Source organism: Dipodomys ordii, unplaced genomic scaffold (genome assembly GCF_000151885.1).
Source record: "Dipodomys ordii isolate 6190 unplaced genomic scaffold, Dord_2.0 Scaffold1, whole genome shotgun sequence".
Classification (NCBI taxonomy): domain Eukaryota; kingdom Metazoa; phylum Chordata; class Mammalia; order Rodentia; family Heteromyidae; genus Dipodomys; species Dipodomys ordii.
The window spans coordinates 24,275,735-24,298,079 of record NW_012267217.1 but is presented as its reverse complement, the minus strand read 5'-3'; the positions used below and the strand labels follow the sequence as shown (position 1 = coordinate 24,298,079).

General features: G+C 41.9%; 1 protein-coding gene across 1 annotated transcript in view; it reads left to right on the top strand.

The window, feature by feature from the left end:
• Nucleotides 1-5,564: 5,564 nt before the first annotated feature.
• The window catches only part of Erich6b (glutamate-rich 6B), a 31,481-nt gene continuing 14,700 nt past the window's right edge, over nt 5,565-22,345 (top strand). The window contains exons 1-3 of the mRNA XM_013011112.1: nt 5,565-6,273; nt 13,651-13,684; nt 14,765-14,952. Coding sequence (XP_012866566.1) covers nt 5,565-6,273; nt 13,651-13,684; nt 14,765-14,952 — 931 coding nt within the window. The remainder of the gene's footprint in view (nt 6,274-13,650; nt 13,685-14,764; nt 14,953-22,345) is intronic.

Below are 22,345 nucleotides of genomic sequence, written 5' to 3'. Positions count from 1 at the left end.
TGATTTCTCCCACTACCCCCATGAGGTGTAGAACTTGCGCCTGCTTCTACACTGGCATCTTAGCCCACTGGAGGTATAGACAGAGTGCACCCCAAATTGACACAATCCAAAATTGAGCTATCTGAAATTGAATTTGCCATCTGTTATAAAGTTGCTTTGTTGCTGGTAATTTCAGATTTGAAGGAGGTTAATTAGAAGGCTCTCTGAAGGACTCTCAAAAATCAGTCCAGTAAACTTTTAACTGAAGTTGTCTTTTCATGTAAAATAATTTCTTTGAACTAGGAAGAGCTGTATGTAGTATTCATTTGTTCTTTAAAATAATTGCCATGAAAGTCTCTAAATACTTGAAAGAATCCCTAAGAGCTTGAGATGAGAATATTATTGGAAAGAAGATATATGTTGCACATCTTCTCTTTTTCTGAGTGGCTGATTTAGACATTGGGATTTACCACACCTAGGATGGGGGTGGGGAGGGGGTCCTTAATATGATACTTACTTGCTGTGGCCTGAGGCTTGTTAGAGAGCTTCAATGAACCTGGCAGAATGTCTTATTTATAGACACATGGTAAGTTCTACCTAAAGGACAGAGCTACTGCTCCTTTCTCCCCTCCCACCACCCACTCTTACTCTTCTTATCAAGGAGGATTATTATTTAACTCCTGTGTGCAGAAGAGACTAAGCGACAAAGCCAGTTCAAGAAGGAAGCCTAGGGGAAGTTCCCAAGGAAGGGGCCCCATCTCTGAAAACCTGTCCCTCCACCCTGATGATCACTGACCACACCATACTTGGGGACCCCAGACCTGAGTCCACACCCTAAGGTGGCCACATGTTACTTATCTAACCTTAGGGAGTCATTTGATTTCTCTGAAGCTTAGCACTTACCATGTAACAGGCAAGTGCCGATGCTGGCTGTCCACGGTGCCAGGATGCAGAATGCACATAGGGCACTGGGAAGTGCTCTGCAGCTCCAAGCACTACACCAGCAGCTGTAGCACAGACTAAAAGCCAAATCTGGACAGTTCACTGTCGTGGCCTGGGAGAAGTGAGGAGATGTACCAGACATCAGGAATTCCTAAGCAGCGAGCAAGCCAGATGGAGACTGACCCTCTCTGAACCACCCCTTAAGAGAAAAGGGAAACCTTGAGTGGGCAGGCGTCTCAGGAGGAGGCGCCCCTCAAGGAACTGAGAGGAGAAGGGTCAGTGGGTGGAAAGCGATGGAACTCAGATTCTAGGGGAGGAGTCTCAGGGGTCAGGGGAGAGATATCAGGGGTCAAAGAGAGAGGCCTCAGGGTGCCAGGGAAGGTAGGTGGAAAGCCTGAGCAGCCAGCTGAACATGGAAACAGCTATGATCTTCACGACCTCACGTCCTATTTTGGTTTTTCCAGCCCCCCCACCAAAAAAAAGATCCCCTTCATGCCCACTTTGGTTCATTTTTGATACTCAGAAAACATTCTTTCCTTCCTATATTTTTTGACCCTCCAAATACAAGCCTCCTTTCCTTACCAATGAAGTAGAAGTAATATGGACTATATCAGGGCTAGCTGTGAGGATGAAAGGGCCTAGCAGTACCACTGCCGTGGAACGGAAACCCCTTCCCCAGCACCTGCTGCTCAGTGACCATCCGTAAGATGGAGGGCTACAGCCAGCATCCTCCAGGCACTACGGCAAGAGTTATGTGTCCTCTTTTCAGTCTCATCGTTAAATCAGCCATTTGCAGAGGAGTATTCTGTTTTGTTTGTCTTAGCTATTTATGTCTCCTCATTTATTTCCACAAAGAATATCCACCTTAGAATAAAAAACAGGACCTACAAACAAACTTCACTGTGAGGAAATCCATCAACCTCTCATTTCCTATGCACAGTGTGGAAGGTCTGGTGGTGTGTATTGACCTGGACATAAAGTTTCACCTCCTTCATTAAGTAGTGTGTGCATATAACCAGTAAATATGCAAGGCAAAGCATATGGTTCATTACTACTACTCTTGTTGCTGTTCATTTATTCAGTCAGCAGGTTTTAACGAGTGGCTATTAAGTACCTAACACTATGCTATATCCATGGATGGTGACTTGTGTGAACATGTCACTTACCACCACCAAATGGAGCCAGAAAGAGAACCTCCAAGAGAGAGAAGAATCAGAGCACTTGTTCCGGAATCTGTTTTCTCACTTTTGGTAGAAACATGGGAGCAGATAAAAATCATTTCTCCAATATAAAAATAAAATAGGATAAACAAAAGATCATTTGTAACGATAAGCCAGGTGACAATTGAAAAATCACAGACTAAGGCAGAAAAAGAGAGGGAACACATCTCATAGGAAGAATACAGACTTGATTCAAACATCAGTGCTTCCATATGAGAAAGACAGCCCAGGATCAACTCCTAGATCTAAGAGAAGCCAGAAATTTCTATTCTTTGTGAATTCTGCAGATTCTAAATTTTTGCTCCTATGTTTAGAAAAATCAATAACTGAATCAGAATGTCTGCTGGCTTGATATTCTATGGAAGCCACCGTCTTGGGAAGTGAGGCTAGCCTAGAGCTTAAAGAGGTACAATATCCAGTAACAAACACGTAGCTTGTTCTGTTGTCACCACAGAAATGAACCTGCAATCTGTCTAAAACCTTCATCAAAATGCATCAAGATCTGAATCACAAACTAGAGGAAGGATGTTTGTCTCGGGCACTGGGCTTAAGGTTGCTACTACTATTTATTTCTGACGATAGGCTTTTCCTTCCAAATCTCTGGGAGATTTAAAGGGAAGATGTTCAGGATGCAGTTTCTTTTCCGACCTTTGGAATGGAATGCAGCTGCTTAAACCTCTTTTTTTCCATATGTATAGAAGGCCTGATGAGAAAATGGAAAGAAAAGAATCATAACCCTGAATGACAGCATGCTGTTGATGAATACAATCTGGTTTGTCCAGGAGCCCAGCTGATTTATTTTGATCTTATAAGCAGCTAAAAATCCTGAAAGGCTGGAAATCCTGAAGTGTAAGCCTTGGATAGAATGGATGTGCCCATGTGCACCCTCCACCCATCCTAGGTAGACCTGCACAGGCCCACACTTCAAGAAAACTAAAACTAGAACAGCCATGAACTCGTTAAGAAAAACATTTTATTCAACACTATTGCCATAGGAAAAAAGAGACCTCAGTATCAAACGGGGCTGATTCTGAATACAACATAGGCCATGGGAATTTCTGAGCATCCATAGAGTAGGATGAGTAAACAGAAAACAAACATCAGTGTGTCATGTGACAGGTGGAAGTTTATGAAACGTTGGGAACCAAGGGCATTCTGGCTAATCCCCCACCTGACAGGATTGTTGCTGAAAACAGGCCAAGGAGTTCAGACCTCACCTGAGAGATGGTGGAGGATGAGGAACCTGGTCAGACATTGAAGATGATCACATCTCCAGTCAGAAGAAGTTCTTGTTAAACCAATTTAGCCAAGTCCTTGCTATGTGGGATTTTACAAGGACGTATATTATAGATCTGAAAGAAAGCTCAGAAGACTGACTAAAGTTTGGTCAAGCAAGGAATATTTATCATCCTCTCCAATTCCTTTCACCACCCCTGACTCTGGGCTTATGGGGAAGACATCAGAACCATAAGAATAGAAGTAGATAGCGATCATGGCTAGAGTGTTTAATTTTTAAGTCAAAGAAAGCTTGGATCAACTTTCTTTAAATCGAAGAAGTGTCTGGGAATGGTGGTACATGCCTGTAATCTCAGCTACACAAGAGGTATAGGTGAGAAGAACAGCTAGGAAGGCGACACAGTCCAAGGCTAGCCCTAGCCACTAAATAACAAAAATAAATAAATAAATAAAGGCTAACGGTATGGCTCTTTTGGTACAGTAGGTAACTAGCAAGCATGAGCCCCTGAGTTCAAACTTCAGTGCTGCCAAAATAAGCACATTAAATAAATGAATAAATAAATGGGAATGCTTTCTGTAGACATAGAATTCGGTCCCAATACTTCCTCATAGCACATTCTTCGTCCCAAAGACAGCTACCTACACCACCAATCATGTGTTATTTATGCCTCATCTCCTCCAAAAAGCATTTGAGAAAGACAGCCTGCACATACACACACACACACACACACACACGCACGCACGCACGCATGCACTCACACATACACAGCACAGCACAGCATAAGGCCATAAAACAACAAACCAAAGAGCAAGACAATGACAATAAAGCTGCCAATATCTGTGGTTTGTTAACATGCCTAGCATTTACCAGTACCAAACAAAAATGATAGGAGGCCATTGTGGACTGAGTTTCTGCACTAGTAACCAGTGAACACAATAGAACAACCAGAATAGAGTTACTTGTGGTCAATGGTACATAATTGAACTGAAATTTTAAAGAAGCAGCTAGGTCTCTAAATTATTTCACTTTTCCTGAAAACAAAGATTCCAGGCTACATGAGTCCAAATGAGGACATCGCTTAGACTCTAACTTTAACATAACTTGAAATAAACCAATGTGAATTAATCACTTTCCCCCAATTCTTATAAAACCCACTATTGTGCAATTGCCTGGTAGGAGTTCTCGTTCTATTTTGTAAAATAGAGCATGCCCAGATTCATAAATTATAAGTAAAAGCTAATTTGGTCTGCAAATAAATGTGTCCAAATTTAGTCCTTTGACACCCCCTCTCAACAAAGTGTTTAATAGTGGGCTTTAACACTCTGCCTTTTCTTGTATAGTTCTCCTCATCTCTGCACATCACTTTCTCCTGGCCCTGGCAGGTATGGTTAGTTCCTACCATCAACCTCACAGACGTATAGAGCTATCTGTGAGGCATGCCTCTTCTCTTCACCAATTCCTGTAGTTGACTATTTTTTCCCACATTTACATTTACAAGGCAGGTTCTGTATGTATGGCTTTTCCTACCCAGATCTCAAGAGAACTTGTCTTCATTGAGGCAATAAGTACTTCTTACACACATGTAAATGTTCTCTAATGAGATTACTGAACACTGATCACTTTCCAGCCCTCCTAATTTACTTCAAGTTGTCCAATAATTTCAAGTCTTTATCTCTCAATATGGTCTCCCCAACCAGCTATGGAAAGGGCTATCAAGAGCTATGGAGAGGCTAGGAAGGTGGCTCAATGGTAGAGTGCTTGCCTTGCATGCATGAGGCCCTGGGTTCGATTCCTCAGCACCACATAAGCAGAAAAAGCCGGAAGTGGTGCTATGGCTCAAGTGGTAGAACACTAGCCTTGAGCTGAAGAGCTAAGGGACAGTGCCCAGGCCCAGAGTTCAGGCCCCACGACCTACAGAAAAAATAAAGAGTTATGGAACTCTTTTTGGGGGGTCCTTTTATAGATACTGCAGACAATCCTCACCCTTATAGGACCCTCTAAGGTTAATGAATGAAGTAAGTGAACACAAATGGGTTCAAATGGCTTTTCTTTTGGCTGTCACTGACTAATGGAATGTTATTCTTCTCTTGGTTACCAGGATGGTAAAGTGACTTCCTGCTGCTGGAAGGCTTCATCCACTTAATGCTTCTCCAACATGTCTGATAAAAAATAATCTGCCACCAGACATGTCATCTTCTCCCTCTTCCACAACTCCCCAACCTTCCAGAGAGAACTTATTTTCAAAGGAAGAGAATATTGAAGTAGAGCTTGAGAAAGACAGTCCACAGGATGAGTCTTTACCTACTGAAAAGGAGAAATCGCTGGAGAAGGGAGAGCCTCTTGCCGATGAAGAGCATCTCAAGGATGAAGATGTTCATGAGAATGAAGAGTCTTTAGGAGCTGAAGACTCTCTAGGAGACGAAGACTCTCTAGGAGATGAATCTCCAGGAGATAACACATTTCTTGAAAAGCTTCTTGAAGGTGAAGAGCTTCTTGAAGATGAAGAACTTCTTGAAGGTGAAGAGCTTGAAGATGAAGAACTTCTTGAAGATAAAGAGCTTCTTGGAGATGAAGAACCTGAAGATGATGCCTATCTTGAGGAAGAAGATGATCTCAGAGTCAGAGAGCATCTAAGGAACATAGAGCATCTGGAGATCATAGAAATTTTGAAGGATGAAGAACTTCTAAAGGAGGAAGAGCTTTTGCAAAAGGAAAAGCCTATGGGAAAGAAACACCGTCTGAAGGAGAGAAAAAAACATCCAAAGAAGAATCTGGAAGAGGAAGAGTATCTGGAGAAGGAAAAGTATCTGCAAAGAAGCAAGTATCCATTCAAAGGCAAATATATGAAGGAGGAAGAGGATAGAAAAGAAGACATTGAAAAGATTATTAAAAGGGGTGAGTATTCTGAGAAGAGAGTGTGTGTTAGAGAAGGTGTGGAAGGGAGAGAATCTGTATGAAGTAGTATCTGTATGAAGGATGGTAGTTCACACGATGCCCAGGAAGAAGGGACGAACTTGAGATAACAGGGAAATGCCAACTCTCTAGTTGGTGCTGACAGGTAGGAAGACTGTTAGGACAGTTCCACTGGCTGTACCTCAAAGGAATGTGAGGAAAGAGGAGACAGAGGAACTTCATGAACATAAAAAGCTTGCATCTCTTCTTTCCCTTACTGTACAAATCATACATGTTCTTTGTGGGTGTTTTAGAAACCACTTTTTTTTTATTGTAAAGATACTATACAGAGGGTTACAGTTACATGAGTGAGGTAATGAGTACACTTCCTCTTGAACATTGTTAGCCCCTCCATTGTTTTCCCCCTACCATCCCCTCCCTCCCTCCCTTCCCCGAAGTTCTTTTTTTTTTTTGATTGTGATTAAGTGATTACATAATTTCTAAGTCACAAGTTCATTCTAACTTTCCTGGAGCAAATTGTCTATCATAGTCTGTAATATATAACAGTGTTCACATGTTATACACCATACATGTGATCAGCAGCATGGGGATATTTAGTAGTGGTTCAACCAGATGAGCAGGAGTTCTTTGTTTCTTAAGTTTTGTCGTATCACCTAACATTTTGGATTTAGCATCCACTTATCAGGGAGACCATGTACCATTTGTCTCTTCGCTCTTGGCTTACCTCGCTCAACATGATTCCTTCTAGCTCCATCCATTTCCCTGCAAATGCCATTATTTTGTCATTTCTAATGGCTGCATAATATTCCATTGTGTATAGATACCACAATTTTTGGATCCATTCATCTGTCGTGGGGCATCTGGGTTGTTTCCATATCCTAGCTATTGTGAACAGTGCTGCAATAAACATGGAGGTGCACGTGTCCTTGTATATTGGTTCCTGTTGTTCAGGGTAGATGCCTAGAAGTGGTATGACTGGGTCGTAAGGGAGGTCAATCTTTAGCTTTCTAAGGACCCTCCAGACTGCTTTCCAAAGTGGTTGTATAAGTGTACATTCCCACCAGCAGTGTAATAGGGTTCCTCTTTCTCCACATCCCCTCCAGCATTTGTCGTTGGCTGACTTGTGGATGTGGGACATTCTGACTGGGGTAAGGTGGTATCTCAGGGTTGTCTTTATTTGCATTTCCTTCACCACCAGGGATGATGAACATTTCCTCATTTGAGAAGTCCCTCTTTAGTTCCCTTGCCCATTTAGTAATTGGTTTGTTAGGTTTGGGAGGGATTAGTTTCTTGAGTTCCCTGTATATACAGGATGAGAAACCACTTATTTTAAAAAAGAAGAATAAAACAAAAGTCAGCACCACTCAGAGATGACAATCACTTTTTCACACTGGTTATATGCTCCCCTGAGTTATTGTGTGTGTGTACACGCGCATGTGCGTGCATGTGTGAGTGTGTGGGTTGGGTTGACTAGTCATATACATATATGTCATTTATGGACTGAGGTTTTTTGGTCTTTTCTTGATTACCAGAATGACAACCTCAACTTTTTTTTTCATATTTGGTGGTACCAAAAAATTCCTGAGTTTGAACTCAGAACTTTGCACTTGCTACACAAGTACTTTACTGCTGAGCCATACCTCCCTCCCAAATTCCACCTTTTGTCAAAGGATATTACATTATGTAATATTTTAGGTATACTTAGGTATTTGTACATTGTGATCATATGCTAATATCATGTACTTAAATAAATATAATATCACACTTTATAAATTTAATATTCTCTGTTGCTTAGTTGGCAGAAAATAATTGTACATATTTATGAGATCAGTGTAATGTTCCATCTATTGAATGCAATAAATGTTTAGTGATCAGATATTAAATCTACCACTTAGTATATATGTCCTTCCTTTGTGTTGGGAGCATTCAAAACCTCTGTACTAACTACTTCAAAATATTCAATTAGTTGTTGTCAACTATAGTTACCCTATATTGCTATAGAACATTGAAGGCTGTTCCTCTTCTTGAACTAACCATCCTCTCTTCATTCCCACTCCCCAACACCCTTCTCAAGCCCAGTCACCATATTTCAATCCATCTCCTATTACTGATCTTTTATTGTTACTTTTAAAAACAACACTTTGGTAACAACCATACAGCTAACTTTTTTCAGTGGTCTCTACCTCTTAGAGTACCTTTCTATTCTCTGATACTACGTTTCCAGGCCTTAGAATGCTTCCGGGGGTGGTCATTCGCCCCACTGGAAGGAATCTATGCTACTGAGCAGCTGACTTTTGAAGTGTTAGCTGTCATGGCAGGATTGACATTTTTTTCAAAACTGTTTTTGTGATGGACAACATTTTGTTGAGTTGGGTTCTATTACTGATGGCAGCCTCCTTATAGGGTTTGCTGGTGGAGGGCTGATGTGGTTTTCCACAGAGGTCCATGTGGTGCCTTTCCTGAAACAAAGATTTCACTGCTATATCCAGCCAGGTACAGAAATGTTAAAAATCCAGGCCATCTGCATCATCTTAATATTGACCTAGAAGCAGAACAAAATTCTTTTTTTCTTTCTGGATCAAGTTCTGCTGCCAACTTACAAGCATTCCAGCAGCTTGAATTTAAAATTTTTTAATCTGATTGTATACAGCCTACATCCCCAAAGCAGGATATTATCAGTCATCACACAAGGATTTTACCTTTACGTCCTTCTCCATAGAATTAGATGTACTGTCCTCCATTCCTGCTACCCTCGCAGAAGCTTAGTTGTTACATGTCAGAGGTAATTGCTCTGTTGCTGAGAAAACTCTTCTCTGTGTGACTCTACTCTTAAGCTTCCTCTTGGGATCCTAATATCCCTGCTGGTCAAGTACCAACTGTAATTGTAATACTGAAAAATAGCATTCAGGGCTTTTCCTTTGCACAGTATGAATCAAGTATTCTTAACATGTCCCTTCTGTGTGCCGTATCTTTGTAAATATATTACCCTGCTAGACTAGGACAAATATAATGTTGTCAAGTGAATGAAACTGTGTATAAAGCAAAAGCTTTGAAAATAAATGACCTGCTAGCAAAAACTAGAAAGATACTGCAAAAAAAAAAAAACTGTAGGTGAATGCTAAAATGACTTTAAAGGCACAGGAAAGAATGCCTCAGGCTATGCAAACCCAAAGTACCAAGCCGGATTATGCAAAACAAGGTAGGAAAGGGATTGCAAAAGAATTCTCAGCTTTTCCAAAGAATTCATATCAAGATTGCTTGAGATAGAATGAATATTCTCTTCATATCTTTAAGATATAATTCTGTGAGTTGAACCTCAGTGCTTAGAAGAGTGACCTCCTGACCAGAGCAGTTGTTCAATCCATGCAAACTCAATCAAGTGATCAAATCCAATTTATAAAGCCAGACACACAAACACACATTTACTTTTAAAAACCAACTTTACAAATTAATTGGCACTTACAAAATAAGCTCTGGAAATAACAATGGGCTCCCATCTCTCACTCTGATGGGCTAATTACAGGAGGTCAATGATGATTCAAAGACCCTATTGGGCCAGCATGAAAGAATACTGTGATTCTATGGTAATGTCTACTATAGAATCCGACAGTGAAGGGAGATTAAGTTTGCCATTTATTTGCTTTCTTTGTAGCACAGAGGATTTTGCCTCAATGAGCACATTTTCCTTTCTCTCTTAGGAAGCTTGTCTGCTTAACTTTGAGTGCCAGGTGCCTCTCATTTACTAGTGTCATGAACTTGGAAAAGCCACTTAATCTCTCTATCTTGATTTTCTTCACTGAAATCAATAATAGCAATAGTCCTACCCTACATGATCTATGTGATTATTAAAGCGGTTAAATTGTATAAGGCTCTACCAGGCACATAACATGAGCTTTGCCAGGTACATAGCAATTTAAAACTCTGTAAATACTGGCTATTATTAGTATTATATATTATTCTATGGCTCTGGGTGAATCACGTTAAGTCAGACCAACATCATTTCTTTAAAGAACATCACCTTTTGATTTGTGGCGTAATCCAACAAATTTACATGTGGGCCTAGAGTAGAAATACAGCATCAGGTGCCATGAGGAACGAGAGTCCCATCTGACTGAGGGTTTCAAATGCTGACTGGATGTAGCGCACTGGATAGATTGGCTATATATAGCAAATGTCATGGTGTGGCCATGATGGCATGTCACCCATTTTCTCTATAGTTTCATTTCCTCAGAGATAAAAATTACCTTTCTTGGTGATTTCTTGCCTCACACGTGTAATACTACCTCTTCAGGAGGCTGAGATCTGAGGATCACAATTCGAAGACAGTCTGGGCAGGAAAGTTCATGAGACTTGTCTCCAATTAAGCACAAAAAAATAAAAGAGCCAGAGTGCACTGTGGTTCAAATGGTAGAGCACTAGCCTTGAGCAAAAAAAGCTCAAGGACCCAGGCTCTGAGTTTAAGCCCCAGGACTGGCACACACACAAGCACACGCACATGCATACACACACACACACACACACACACAAACTACCACCTTTCTTCAGTGTGATTGTGTTGATTAAATGAAGTAATATACCTGAAAATGCTTTGAAAGCTTTCCATGCCACAGGACCTGTAATCTATTAAAAAAAAATAGTCTTCTGATCTCACAAGAAGCAATGTTCCAGAAAGGACTATAGCCCATCTTACTAAGCAAAAAGGGATGCAGAATGGAACTCTTTACAGAAGTAATCCAAAACTTTCTTTATAACAGATTCTGTTCTGTAGTAAGTAATGCTACAGAGACCTCAACAGTAGAATGACTTGGATTCATACAGTTTTTACCTACTAGTATTTTCATTAAAAATATGCTGGATTTGATTTTTCTTTCCCCCTGCTCGCTCTTCCTAGGCAGCTCTTACCATAACTGGATTTCCATTCCCATTTGAGAGTTGGCATCCCAACTCCCATTGCCCTTAGGAAACGTACAAGTTCCAAGTATCCAAGAAGGAATATTCCAAAGATTTTTCTTTTTTTTTTGTCAGTTGTGGGGCTTGAACTCTGGGCCTGAGCATTGTTCCCGAGGTCTTCAGCTCAAGGCAAGCACTCTACCACTTGATCCATAGCACCATTTCTGGTTTTCTGTAAATTGGAGATGAGTCTCACGAACGTTCCTGCCCAGGCAGGCTTTGAACCAGGATCCTCAGATCTCAGCCTCCTGAGTAGGATTATAGGCATGAGCCACTGGACAAAGATATTCTTACAAGGCATGGAAAGACAGCTGACGTTTCATACAGGAAGGCTGTCAGTTTATGACCTGGAGTCGGCAACTGATATGGGGATGGAAAAGCCCAGGACCAGGCACCTCCAGCACCACTGCAATCACTTCTGCATGATCTTATCCCAAAATATCAGTGAATACTATCCATAGTTGTTCGTATGCATTTCACAATTGCTACTGGCTTTAATTCCTTCCAACCATTATTCACACACACACCCTCCTATTTCATAAATGAAGAGCTTTCTGTTACAGAAGTGGTGAAGAATTCAAGATCATGAACCATAACATAAGCCTTTCCTCATCACTCTTATCCTTTTCTCTCTTCATTCATTCATCCTTTCTTTCTGCTTTTTAGTATGTTTGTGCATATTTCGATTTTAAAAGAAAAGAACATATTTACTTAAAAATGAGAAAGCTGAAAAATTGAAAGGTAAAAAAAAATCTCCCCCAACCTACTCACATGAAAATCAAACAGACATTTTAGAAATCATTTTTAATTTGGTCTTCCTGACCTTCTTATATGGATACTTGATCCATGTGGATTTTGTTTGGTAGTTTTGTTTTAGCTATTTAAAACATGTTGTGTACACAAGTTTGGAGTTTGCTTTCCTAAGTGACTATTGTAATTTCACTTAAGTTTTAGATATCACTTTAACAACCAGGTGATAGTCTTAATAAGATTCAATCCCACGTGTGAAATGACAGAAAAATGTGTTAAATATTTAACTTTTAAATTCAAGTCATTTCTTGCCTGCTTTCCCTGGGTTGCTCTTTATTACTGGAATTGATGGAGTATTTTCTTCCAACTGTACATGAAATTCCTTATATAGTGTCACTCAAGGCAGACATTCAGGTGGTTAAGTGACATAAGCAGCTTCCTTAAAATTAAAAAATAAATCTCAATATATTTATTCTGCCTGCCCTTCGGCCACCTCTGCTAAACAGATGTCCTTCAGCTTATGACAGAAAGATGTATTAGTGATTTTCTAAGAAATAAGCAGAGAGTACTTGGATACTCAGGAACCACAATTTCTTGAAAGTTATCTTCTTGAGTCCTCTCCAGTTTTGTTTTGTTTTTTGTTTGTGTTTTTTTTTTTTTTGTCGGTTGTAGGGCTTGAACTCTGGGTCTGGGCATTGTCCCTCAGCTCTTCATCTCAAGGCTAGCACTCTACCACCTGAGCCACAGAAACACTTCCCATTTTCTGAACATTTAATTGGAGATAAGAGTCTCAGAGACTTTCCTGCCCAGGCTGGCTTTTTTTTTTGGTGGGGGGGGGGGCCTGAACTCTGGGCCTGGGTGCTGTCCCTCAGCTCTCCAGCTCAAGGCTAGCGCTCTTTCACTTGAGCCACAGTGCCACATCCGGCTTTTTTCTTTTTGCTTCTGTGGTGCTGAGGAATCGAACCCAGGGCCTCATGCATGCAAGGCAAGCGCTCTACCACTGAGCCACCTTCCCAGCTCCCCCCAGGCTGGCTTTGAACCACGATCCTCAGATCTCAGCCTCTTGAGTAGTTAGGATTACAGGCATGAGCCACCAGCACCCGACCTCCTCTCCAATTTTATGCCATTTAAACCTCAGAATATCAGGAAGTGGAAACGAGAGGATTTTTCTTTGTTGTTGTTTTTGTTTTCTTTTCTTTTTGTCTTGTTTGTTCATTCATCTGTCTTTGAAGGGGAGGTAGGGGAGGAAATGGAGAGACACAGGGTGAACCGACACAACAATGGCACTCACTAGACACTGTGTTGAAAATGAACTGTACAACTTGTGGGTGGGATGGGAGGGAAAAACTGGGAGGACAGCAAGAGAAGCAGGGAGATTGTCCAAAAGGAAATGAGCTCATTACCTGCCTTGGGTAACGGTAACCCCTCTATACGACACCTTTATAATACCAATAACAAATTCATTTAAAAAACTGAAAATAAAATAAGCCTCAGAATAGTTACAGAGAGAAAACATGGAGGTAAAAATAGAAATTTTCTATAATCCAGATTTTTCTACTTCAATCTTAGCATCACAACCTTAGCAAGACTTTTCTGAATAATAGGAACTTCTTTTCTCTTTGCCAATAATGTTTTTCTGTGTTTTTTTTCTTTCAATAGAATTCAGGATGCATCCTTCAAAAATCACACCAAGGTAATATTTTTTTTTCTTTTGGGGATAAGACAGGTGGAAACTTATACTTAGGGCTGATGTTTCAGAAACCTTTGAAGCTCCAAGATGAGAAGGGGGTAAACTAGGGTTCAGGGAGCAGTTCCCCCAAGAAACTGGGAGGGGGAGGGGCTTAGTGGTAGACCTCTAGAAACCACAACCTTGTTCACTTCTGCCACATAGTTGTTCACAGGGGAAGATATTCCAGAGATGAACGGGCAGATCCACCTAGGTGTGGAAAGTTTCATCTGGGGACAGACAGCAAAGGGCTCAGAACTAATGCTTACTGGTGGTGTTTTATTGGATGATCACAGACAGGTTGCAGCCTATCCAGGGAAAGAATATGGTCAAGTTTATTTCCAAGGTCTAAATTCACATTCAGGTAAAATCCCAAGACAGGGGGCTTGACGCAACCTAGACAACTGATGAAATATCTGTGGAAAATCAATTCAGTGAACCTTTGTAGCAACAACTAGGAGCCATGCAGTACAAACTTTGACAAGATTACATTTAGGGACTTAATTTTGTACCCAATAAAACCAAAGCCCCCTCCCTCTAAGGTGCTAGAGATGTATGGCTAAACAGCTCTGGAGACATGAGTGTGTGATTGAGGAGGTCTTCATGTTGGGTCACCCACCTTTACACTTTAAACGTTGGTGGCATCCTCATCAGTGGTCTTTCTATTCTGTCTATTATAATGATGAAACAGAGCAAGCCACTGGGAAGATCAGGGTTGTGAGCCAGGAAAGAGGAGGAATGTCCAAGAATATCTCACAGTCAGTGATAGAAGTCTGGCCCAGTACACTTTGAGAGCAACCATGTATTGTTCATTTTTTTAGTAAAGTGGCATTTGGCAATTTGTGACTCTGTTGCCCGAGATCACAAATGCTTATTCCCCATTTGTCCACAAGTCTGTCTCTTCTAGTCTTGCAGCTGAGACTAGCTGAGACTAGCTGAAGTCTGTAGGAACCATCACTCCTTCAAACTCCCAGCATGCCATAGGCCTGGTTCCCTAACCTGGCTTCTGACCAGAAACTAACCAGCTCCTGTGCTCTGCTCTGACAGCTTCTCAGGAGCCAGCACCTCTCAGGGAGCAATGTTCCGTTCTAAACTGCTTTCTCAAGTCTCTTCTCTTTCTGACCTGGACTTTTCCGAAATTGATTCTTCCCTGGATATTCGCCCCTCTGGGATGACACAAACTCACTCCCTAAGACACCAGGCCAGTCAGACGACATGGGCCTACAAGAAGTCTGGTAAGAAAGACTGCATCCTGCCTGGATCTCATGGCTAAGACCCTCAGTGGCTTTATAGTTGTTCATGGGGCAAAGGGGGAAGGGGAATGAGGGTGTGAGTACTACCTCTTATACTGACAGATAGGCCAGCCATCCTAAATCATATTTGAGTAGCAAGTTAACTCCACCACCCATCTCGCCTCAGAAAAACAGGCCTCAGCAAAGTGTTGGCACAGGTATCTTCCTCAGTCTTGCCTATCTCTTCCTTATTTTTGTGAGTCTTCCTATCCTTGTTCTATGAACACAGGCTCTGTTCCCCCACCCCCACCCTTCACCCCCCCCCTCGGAACATAGGTCATTTCTTTCCCAGATTACATACTAGTTCCCTGGGTTCTAGGTCATATCTAGAAGCTCATGGGGAGAACAATGAAGGGGACTGGACTCCCTCCAATAACATCTCAGCATGCATTTGAAACAAGCCCCGTCTCAGAGCCAGACCCCCACCACCACCAAAAAGAAAATCAATTCAGTGAACCTTTGTAGCAACAACTAGGAGCCATGCAGTACAAACTTTGACAAGATTACATTTAGGGAGTTAATATTGTACCCAATAAAATCAAAGCCCCCTCCCTCTAAGGTGCTAGAGATGAATGGCTAAACAGCATTTTTCACCATTATTAATCACGTAAGTCCAGCCTCAGTGTGATCAATCCATCACCAATTCACCGATTTATTCACATCTATAGTCATGGTAGTAATAAATTGGATTTTTTGTTATATCCCCTTCTGCTCCTCTCTCTGCTTGCTATATTTTGAACCTCAAATGTGGTCAAATAAAATATCCAGAAATCCTAAAAGAAAGGATAAAGAAGTAGAAGTCAGGCACACATGAGCCAGATTATGAGTATTCATCAGCAAAATGGGTTTTTATTTGGAGCTCTTGTCCACATGTGTACTCTCATGGAGCTCCAAAAACTGGAACCATTTCGAAGTCAATGATGGCTAGGAAATGTGAGCATTTGACTAAATAACCATAAGCAGGACTCTGAAAGTTATTTGCTGACTATGTTTCCTATCAACCTTGAGAAAATGAGGGAGAAGAGAAGGTAGATTGGAAAAAGATGAGAAGGAAAGACTCCAGACTATACATAGCACTTAGTACTCACCCCAGAGAGATGTACGATATCATTCTTTTGTGAGCTGTATTTTTTTATCTACCATCCCTTTGGTAGTTACACAAATCATCTTATCTATATTTAAGTTGTGAATACCAAGTATAGTTGGTCTATATGAGCATACTTCTCAGCTATTTGTCTTTCCATATTGAGTTTCTTAAAGCCAACACATGTTGAGTTGTTAGTTTTTTTTGTTTGTTGTTTTATGGGGGGGGGTCCGGTCGTGGGGCCTGAACTCTGGGCCTGGGCGCTGTCCCTCAGCTCTTCAGCTCAAGGCTAGCGCTCTACCATTTGAGCCATAGCGCCACTTCTGGCTTTTTTCTTTTTGCTTCTGTGGTGCTGAGGAATCGAACCCAGGGCCTCATGCATGCAAGGCAAGCGCTCTACCACTGAGCCACCTTCCCAGCCCGATGTTGAGTTGTTAGTAAGTCCAGCCTCCCATGACACTGGCAATTGGAGCCAAATATGTAGGCTATATTAGAGCCCCCAGATCAGGCTCCATGCCACACCCAGGCTCCTGCAGTTCTATAGAGGGATAAATGTGAAGAAGTCCAGCCACTGTAACCCTGAAAAATGACACCCTGGTTTGCTATACTTTTTTAAGTCGAATGAACTTAGCAGCCAATGCAAGAAGAGTCTACACCCGATACCTCCCTGTTGGCTTAAAGTCCAGCTCCTCCAAGAAGAAAACAATTATCTCTGGCCCTTCCCTGAGTCCTTGTTAACCAAACTCATACTTCAGAAAGAAACCCTGTATGTTCCCCAAGCCCACTAAGAACCCCTAAAAATCATTTACTATTCCCCTGAAATTGGCCTGCCTTCGCCCTTCTGCATTCTATGGAAGAGAGGTGCACACACTGCATTTCCTCCAAGCACCATAAAATTTGTGTTCTATCTATTTAGTCTGTCTGCTGTCAGTTTATGGGTCCTAGGGACCCATAGAGGACAAAAAGCTTTTCCTCTCATCCACTATAGACAATATAACAGAAATGGAAATAAAGAGAAAAGACACGTCTTCCCTAAAAGCCATTGGTGGTGTGTCTTTGCCTTTTTGCTGATGGGTTCAAATCCTATCTTTCTGGAGAGTTTTGATGGTAATAGCTACATGATTATGTCTTGCCTGTGAAATGGGGCAAGGATTGCAATGTGACAAGGGATGGACAGACTTGGCAGCTCAAGGGTCCTGGGTCACTGCCAAGTGCCAAGAACATAGCCAAGCTAGGTAAAGAAAGTCAGAGGCAAATATGTTCTTTTGACAGAGGCGGGCTTCTAGGTGAGGAAGTCAGATCCTGTGGCCAGGCTACAAGAAGGAGAAGGCAGAAAAGCTAGTCCTGCCTTCTGCCACACATCCCGTATACAGAACTCTATACAGAACTTGAACAAGCTCTGATTGTCTGCTCTGTCAGAGTCCACATGCAAAAATCGCAGCTGAGCAGGGAGCACTGACAGGAGTTTCCACCTTCTAGGAAAGGACTTCAAACACGAGCTGACATAGGCTAAAGGAGTTAGTGAAAGAGCTCAAGTCTCCTCCACAAGGTGTCAGAGAGACGTGGCCAGAGGAAACCAGGAAGCAAGGAGCTCCAAAAACGTGAAGAAGCTTGGGACTGGGAAGGTGGCTCAGTGGTAGAGCGCTTGCTTTGCATGCCTGAGGCCCTGGGTTCGAGTCCTCAGCACCACATAAGCAAAAAGAAAAAAGCCAGAAGTGGTGCTGTGGCTCAAGTGGTAGAGCGCCAGCCTTGAGCTGAAGAGCTGAGGGACAGCACCCGGGCCCAGAGTTCAGGCCCCACGACCGGACCCCAAAAAATAAAAATAAAAAGTGAAGAAGCTCAAAGCCAAGTCAACAAGGAAAGGAGAGGGACTCGGGGAAGTACCTCATGTAGGAAGAGACAGGCCAACCCTGTCTCTTCCCCAGATGCAGACAAGAATCTGCTTTCACCCACTTTACCTCCTAGGGAAGCAGTTAGCACAGCAAAAAGCCAGGCACAGGACTGGGAGCTCAAGGAGAAGGACTAGCAGGAGGCAGCAGAGGTGAGAGAGAGGTGCTGTATGACTGGTCCCCATCACCAGGAATGTTTATATAGACCAATTCCTGGTCCTGATTCAAATCTCTGTGGGAGTCAGCCTAAAAAAAAAACGCATTCTTCACAAGAGCTCTGGAAGATTCTAGGAAACTAGCCATGAAGAACTGAAAACCTTTAGCTTGGAATGAATTTTATGGGAGCCAGGCTCCTAGTTCCAATGTATTTTTTTTTCAAAGTAATATCTTTCATTTAGCCCCAGTGGGTCAGGAACAGTGTTTTACATGACACAGCCCTTTCTACAGACCGGAATTAGAATTCAATATAGAGGCAAAACTACTCAGATAAATCCTTGAAACCTATTACTCCAAAGGCTGGTAGACCTGACATGGGAAAAATGGTAAAGGTACAGAAATGCCTCATGATCCATATGAGGAGGCGTGTCAGAAGACCAAAGACTATTTACGGCTCTAGGTGTCTATCCAAGCACAGAGCAGGATCATAAACAAAGAAAGCCAGAAATTGTAAAACCCATCTTTATATCCATGCTCACAGAAATCTTGAAGAGTTAGTGCCTGGTGTGTAGTAAGCAACTATAAATATTAGTTCCATACTTTGGAAATTAGTGTTGGATCCTCCATCCAATTCAAGATCCAAAATGCAGAAGTAACAGGACAGATACTGCTCCAGAGAAACAACCTTCGGGGAAGGGGACTGGAGATAGAAAAGGTAATCCAGAAACTCTAGGCCTAGAAATGTGGGTGGCTAACAAAACCTGGCAAGAGGGAAAAAGAGAGCCAGAAAGCTCCCCAAAGTGAAAACTGGGGCAGATGTATAGGTTCTCCTTCTGTGGGCTAGAATCTTGAAATTACCAAAGATGAGGATGTTGCCAATAATGGATGTAGGAAAATGGCTCTGATTGTGAAGAACTCTGTCAGGAAAGCCAACTCTCAGGATAAACATCCCTACCAAAAAATAATAATTTTTAGATTGGCAATGGTATTAATAATGCAGGCAATAACAAAAGACGGGGGCCCAATCATATACCAAAAAGAAGATGCCAGGTGCTAGTGGCTTTGCTGGGTACAACTAGCTCATGGCTATAATCCTACCTATTCAGGAAGCTGAGATGTATGCAGTTCAAAGCCATCTGTGGCAGGAAAGTCCATGAGACTCATCCCCAGTTATCCACCAAAAGGCCAAAAGTGGAGCTGTGACTCTAGTAGCAGAATACTATCCTTGAGCAAAAATGCTCGGGGACAGCACCCAGGCCCTGAGTTCTAAGGCATACGAACTACTGTTAATGTAATATTGATTAATGATTCAGGGGCAGTCCACTTCCTCAAGCTTAATTCTTACTCTACTGTAAAAGAAAGTTAGCTTCAGATGAGAAAAAGAGCCACAAAATTAAGTAAAGAGCAGCACAAACTAAAGATGGGTGAAAAATATTCAGTTGAATAACTGCCATATTGTGACTTATATTCAGCATGCCCCCAAAACAGTGAGAAGAGCTTAATTATCCTCCTGGGGTTTGAAGAATTATAAGAAATTGTGAAAACTAGTCTGTGGAAAGAATCTGGGATAAATATGGAAAGTGAGATAACCATATGTAGCCTGATTCAGGACAGATCGTGTAATAGCTGTTAGGTCACTTCTAACAAGGTTATTAGACAGGCAACGATGGTGATCCCATACAGCCCAATTCTGCAAGGTACTACTCTTTTTGGAAGTCTTCCTGATGCTTCTGGAGAAGAGAATAATACGTGATGGAGGTGAGTGAAAGCTGATGGGTTAATAACTGATTAAACACCATCCAAAGACCCTGTTTAGTGAATCCATCTCTAGTTTCCAGGAGATATAGAGCTCTGCCCAGGTGTAAAACAAATGCTTATACTCACAGGTGACCCAAATCTATTGGATGATCGAGATAACACAATGGAATTCCAAAAGATTTTGATGGACAGGTCAGAGTTAGCTAGGAAAGATAAGCTGGTGATCTCTATTAGATCCCCCTCTGTTAGTGTCCCATCTTCAAGCAACAGGATGGAGAGGCACAGGGAGAGGAAGTCCTGTTTGATTCCACGTACTTCACTCAACCACAAGGCTCCATAAGCCACAAATACAAGAGAAAAGTTAACACAACCAAATATAAATAGCAGGTGAGCCCTGCCCCTCCCTTAACTGGATAGCATGCTCAGCTTATGGGGATATCACTCTTTTGGAGGAAAGGCTAAGGTGGGGTAGATCTGGGACTTTATCATGCAAGGAAATGTGGAAGTGAAGTGAGATGTCAAGTCCAGAAGATGTACTGTCTGCAAACACTCTAGAAACCTGAGACAGGACTAGAGGTCTATCTCCCTAGTCAAAACCTCCAATACGGAGACCCCACATCTAAAGAAAACCCAGTCTACTGTTGAGTTCCTGAGGTCTGGAAATGGGATATATTCTTTCTGTCTCTCTCTGTCTTCTCTCTCTCTTTCTCCCTCTCTTTCTCTCTCTCACACACATACATTTAGAGCTCCTACAAAATGGGACCTGATGGGATACATTCTCTCTCTTTATCTCTCTCTGTGTCTGTCTGTCTGTCTGTCTCTCTCTCTCTCTCTCTCACACACACACACACACACACTTGGAGTTTTTACAAATAGTGTCCTCAAAGATTTATTAAGGGGAATTTGTTGACTCTTATAAGGAGGAAAGATAGGAGAGAATCTTCATGATGGCACACCCAACGCGTGTGTGAAAAAAAAGCCCATGAAAGAAACCTCACAGGTTTCTTGCTGAAGGTGACTAGATGTCAACTGATAATGGAGAAGGAGGTGGTTGTTGGTCAGATACTGAATGATCAGGCCTCAAGGTTAGAGCGTTCTTGTTAAAGTAATTTTGCAGAGATTTTACAAAAACTAGGTTTTATGAGGAATTATATAGATGGACCTAAGAGCCTCAAGAGCCTCACTAAAGTTTGGCTATGCAAAAAATCTTTGCCACAAATCTACATGTAAAAATATATATATACATGAGATATGTACATTTAACATATATGTATGCATGACATATAGCTCATGTATATACCACTAATATCTGTGTATGTGTATATGTATTATATGTGGCATATTATATATATCACATGTATATATTTACCATGTGTACATATGTGTGCATGTTTGCATATGTATGTCACATATATATATATATAGCTGAGCTAAATCTATCTCAAACTCTATGGAGATATATATATATATATAGCTATATAGATAAAGATAGACATAGAAAGATATGGATACAGAAAGAGATAGATTCAGATAGATCTCCATGTCCCCTCCCCACCCCCAAGGCATAACAAGGATGGAGAATAGAATGAAATAAGTCAGCCTTCTTCCAGCCTGGTCAGTTCCCAGGCTGGTGCCATTCTGCGGCTGAAGCAATCCGTCACCATCATTTTTCCCTGGGGGCTTAATTCTCTTATGACACTGACTTTCTCTAAGCTCTGGTCTCAGGAGTGGGAAAAGGCAGGCCACAATTCCCACTATGGCCCTGGAGGTGTCAAGCCCTTCTCCTCATTCAGAGAGTGGCCAGCCGCTGCAGGGCCAAAAGCATTATCTACCTTGTTGGCATGGGAGTCCTCACTTCTTTGATTAGCAGTTATGAACCATAGTCAATTCTAGAAGCTGGGAAGTTTTAACAAAGCTGGTGGGAGACATACTTCTTGGGCTTTCTCTGTCCCTAGAGTTTGCATACAGGACCATGTACTCTTACTACCACAACCCCCCTTAACCACTCCCCACAACACACACAGAGGCATTTCTGCTTTAGTGATTTTTCAGATACGGTCTAGTGATTTTGTCTGGTCTGGTCTCATACCATGATCCGGCTACCCCCACCTTCTCACTAGCTGGGACAACAACCATACTTGGTTGAAACAGAGGGCTTGCTAACTTTTTGCTTGGGTTGACCTGAACCTCCATCCTCCTGTCTCTACCTGTGAAGTAGTTAGGATTAGAAGTGTGTATCATCATACCTAGTCCATATTCTTTGAATTTCTGACAGGAAGAAACATCACACTAGAATAAACCTCCCTTAAGAATGAAATCCAGGGCTGCGAAGGTGGCTCAGTGGTAGAGCGCGTGCCTTGCATGCCTGAGGCCCTGGGTTCGATTCCTCAGCACCACATAAGCAAAAAGAAAAAAGCCGGAAGTGGCGCTATGGCTCAAATGGTAGAGC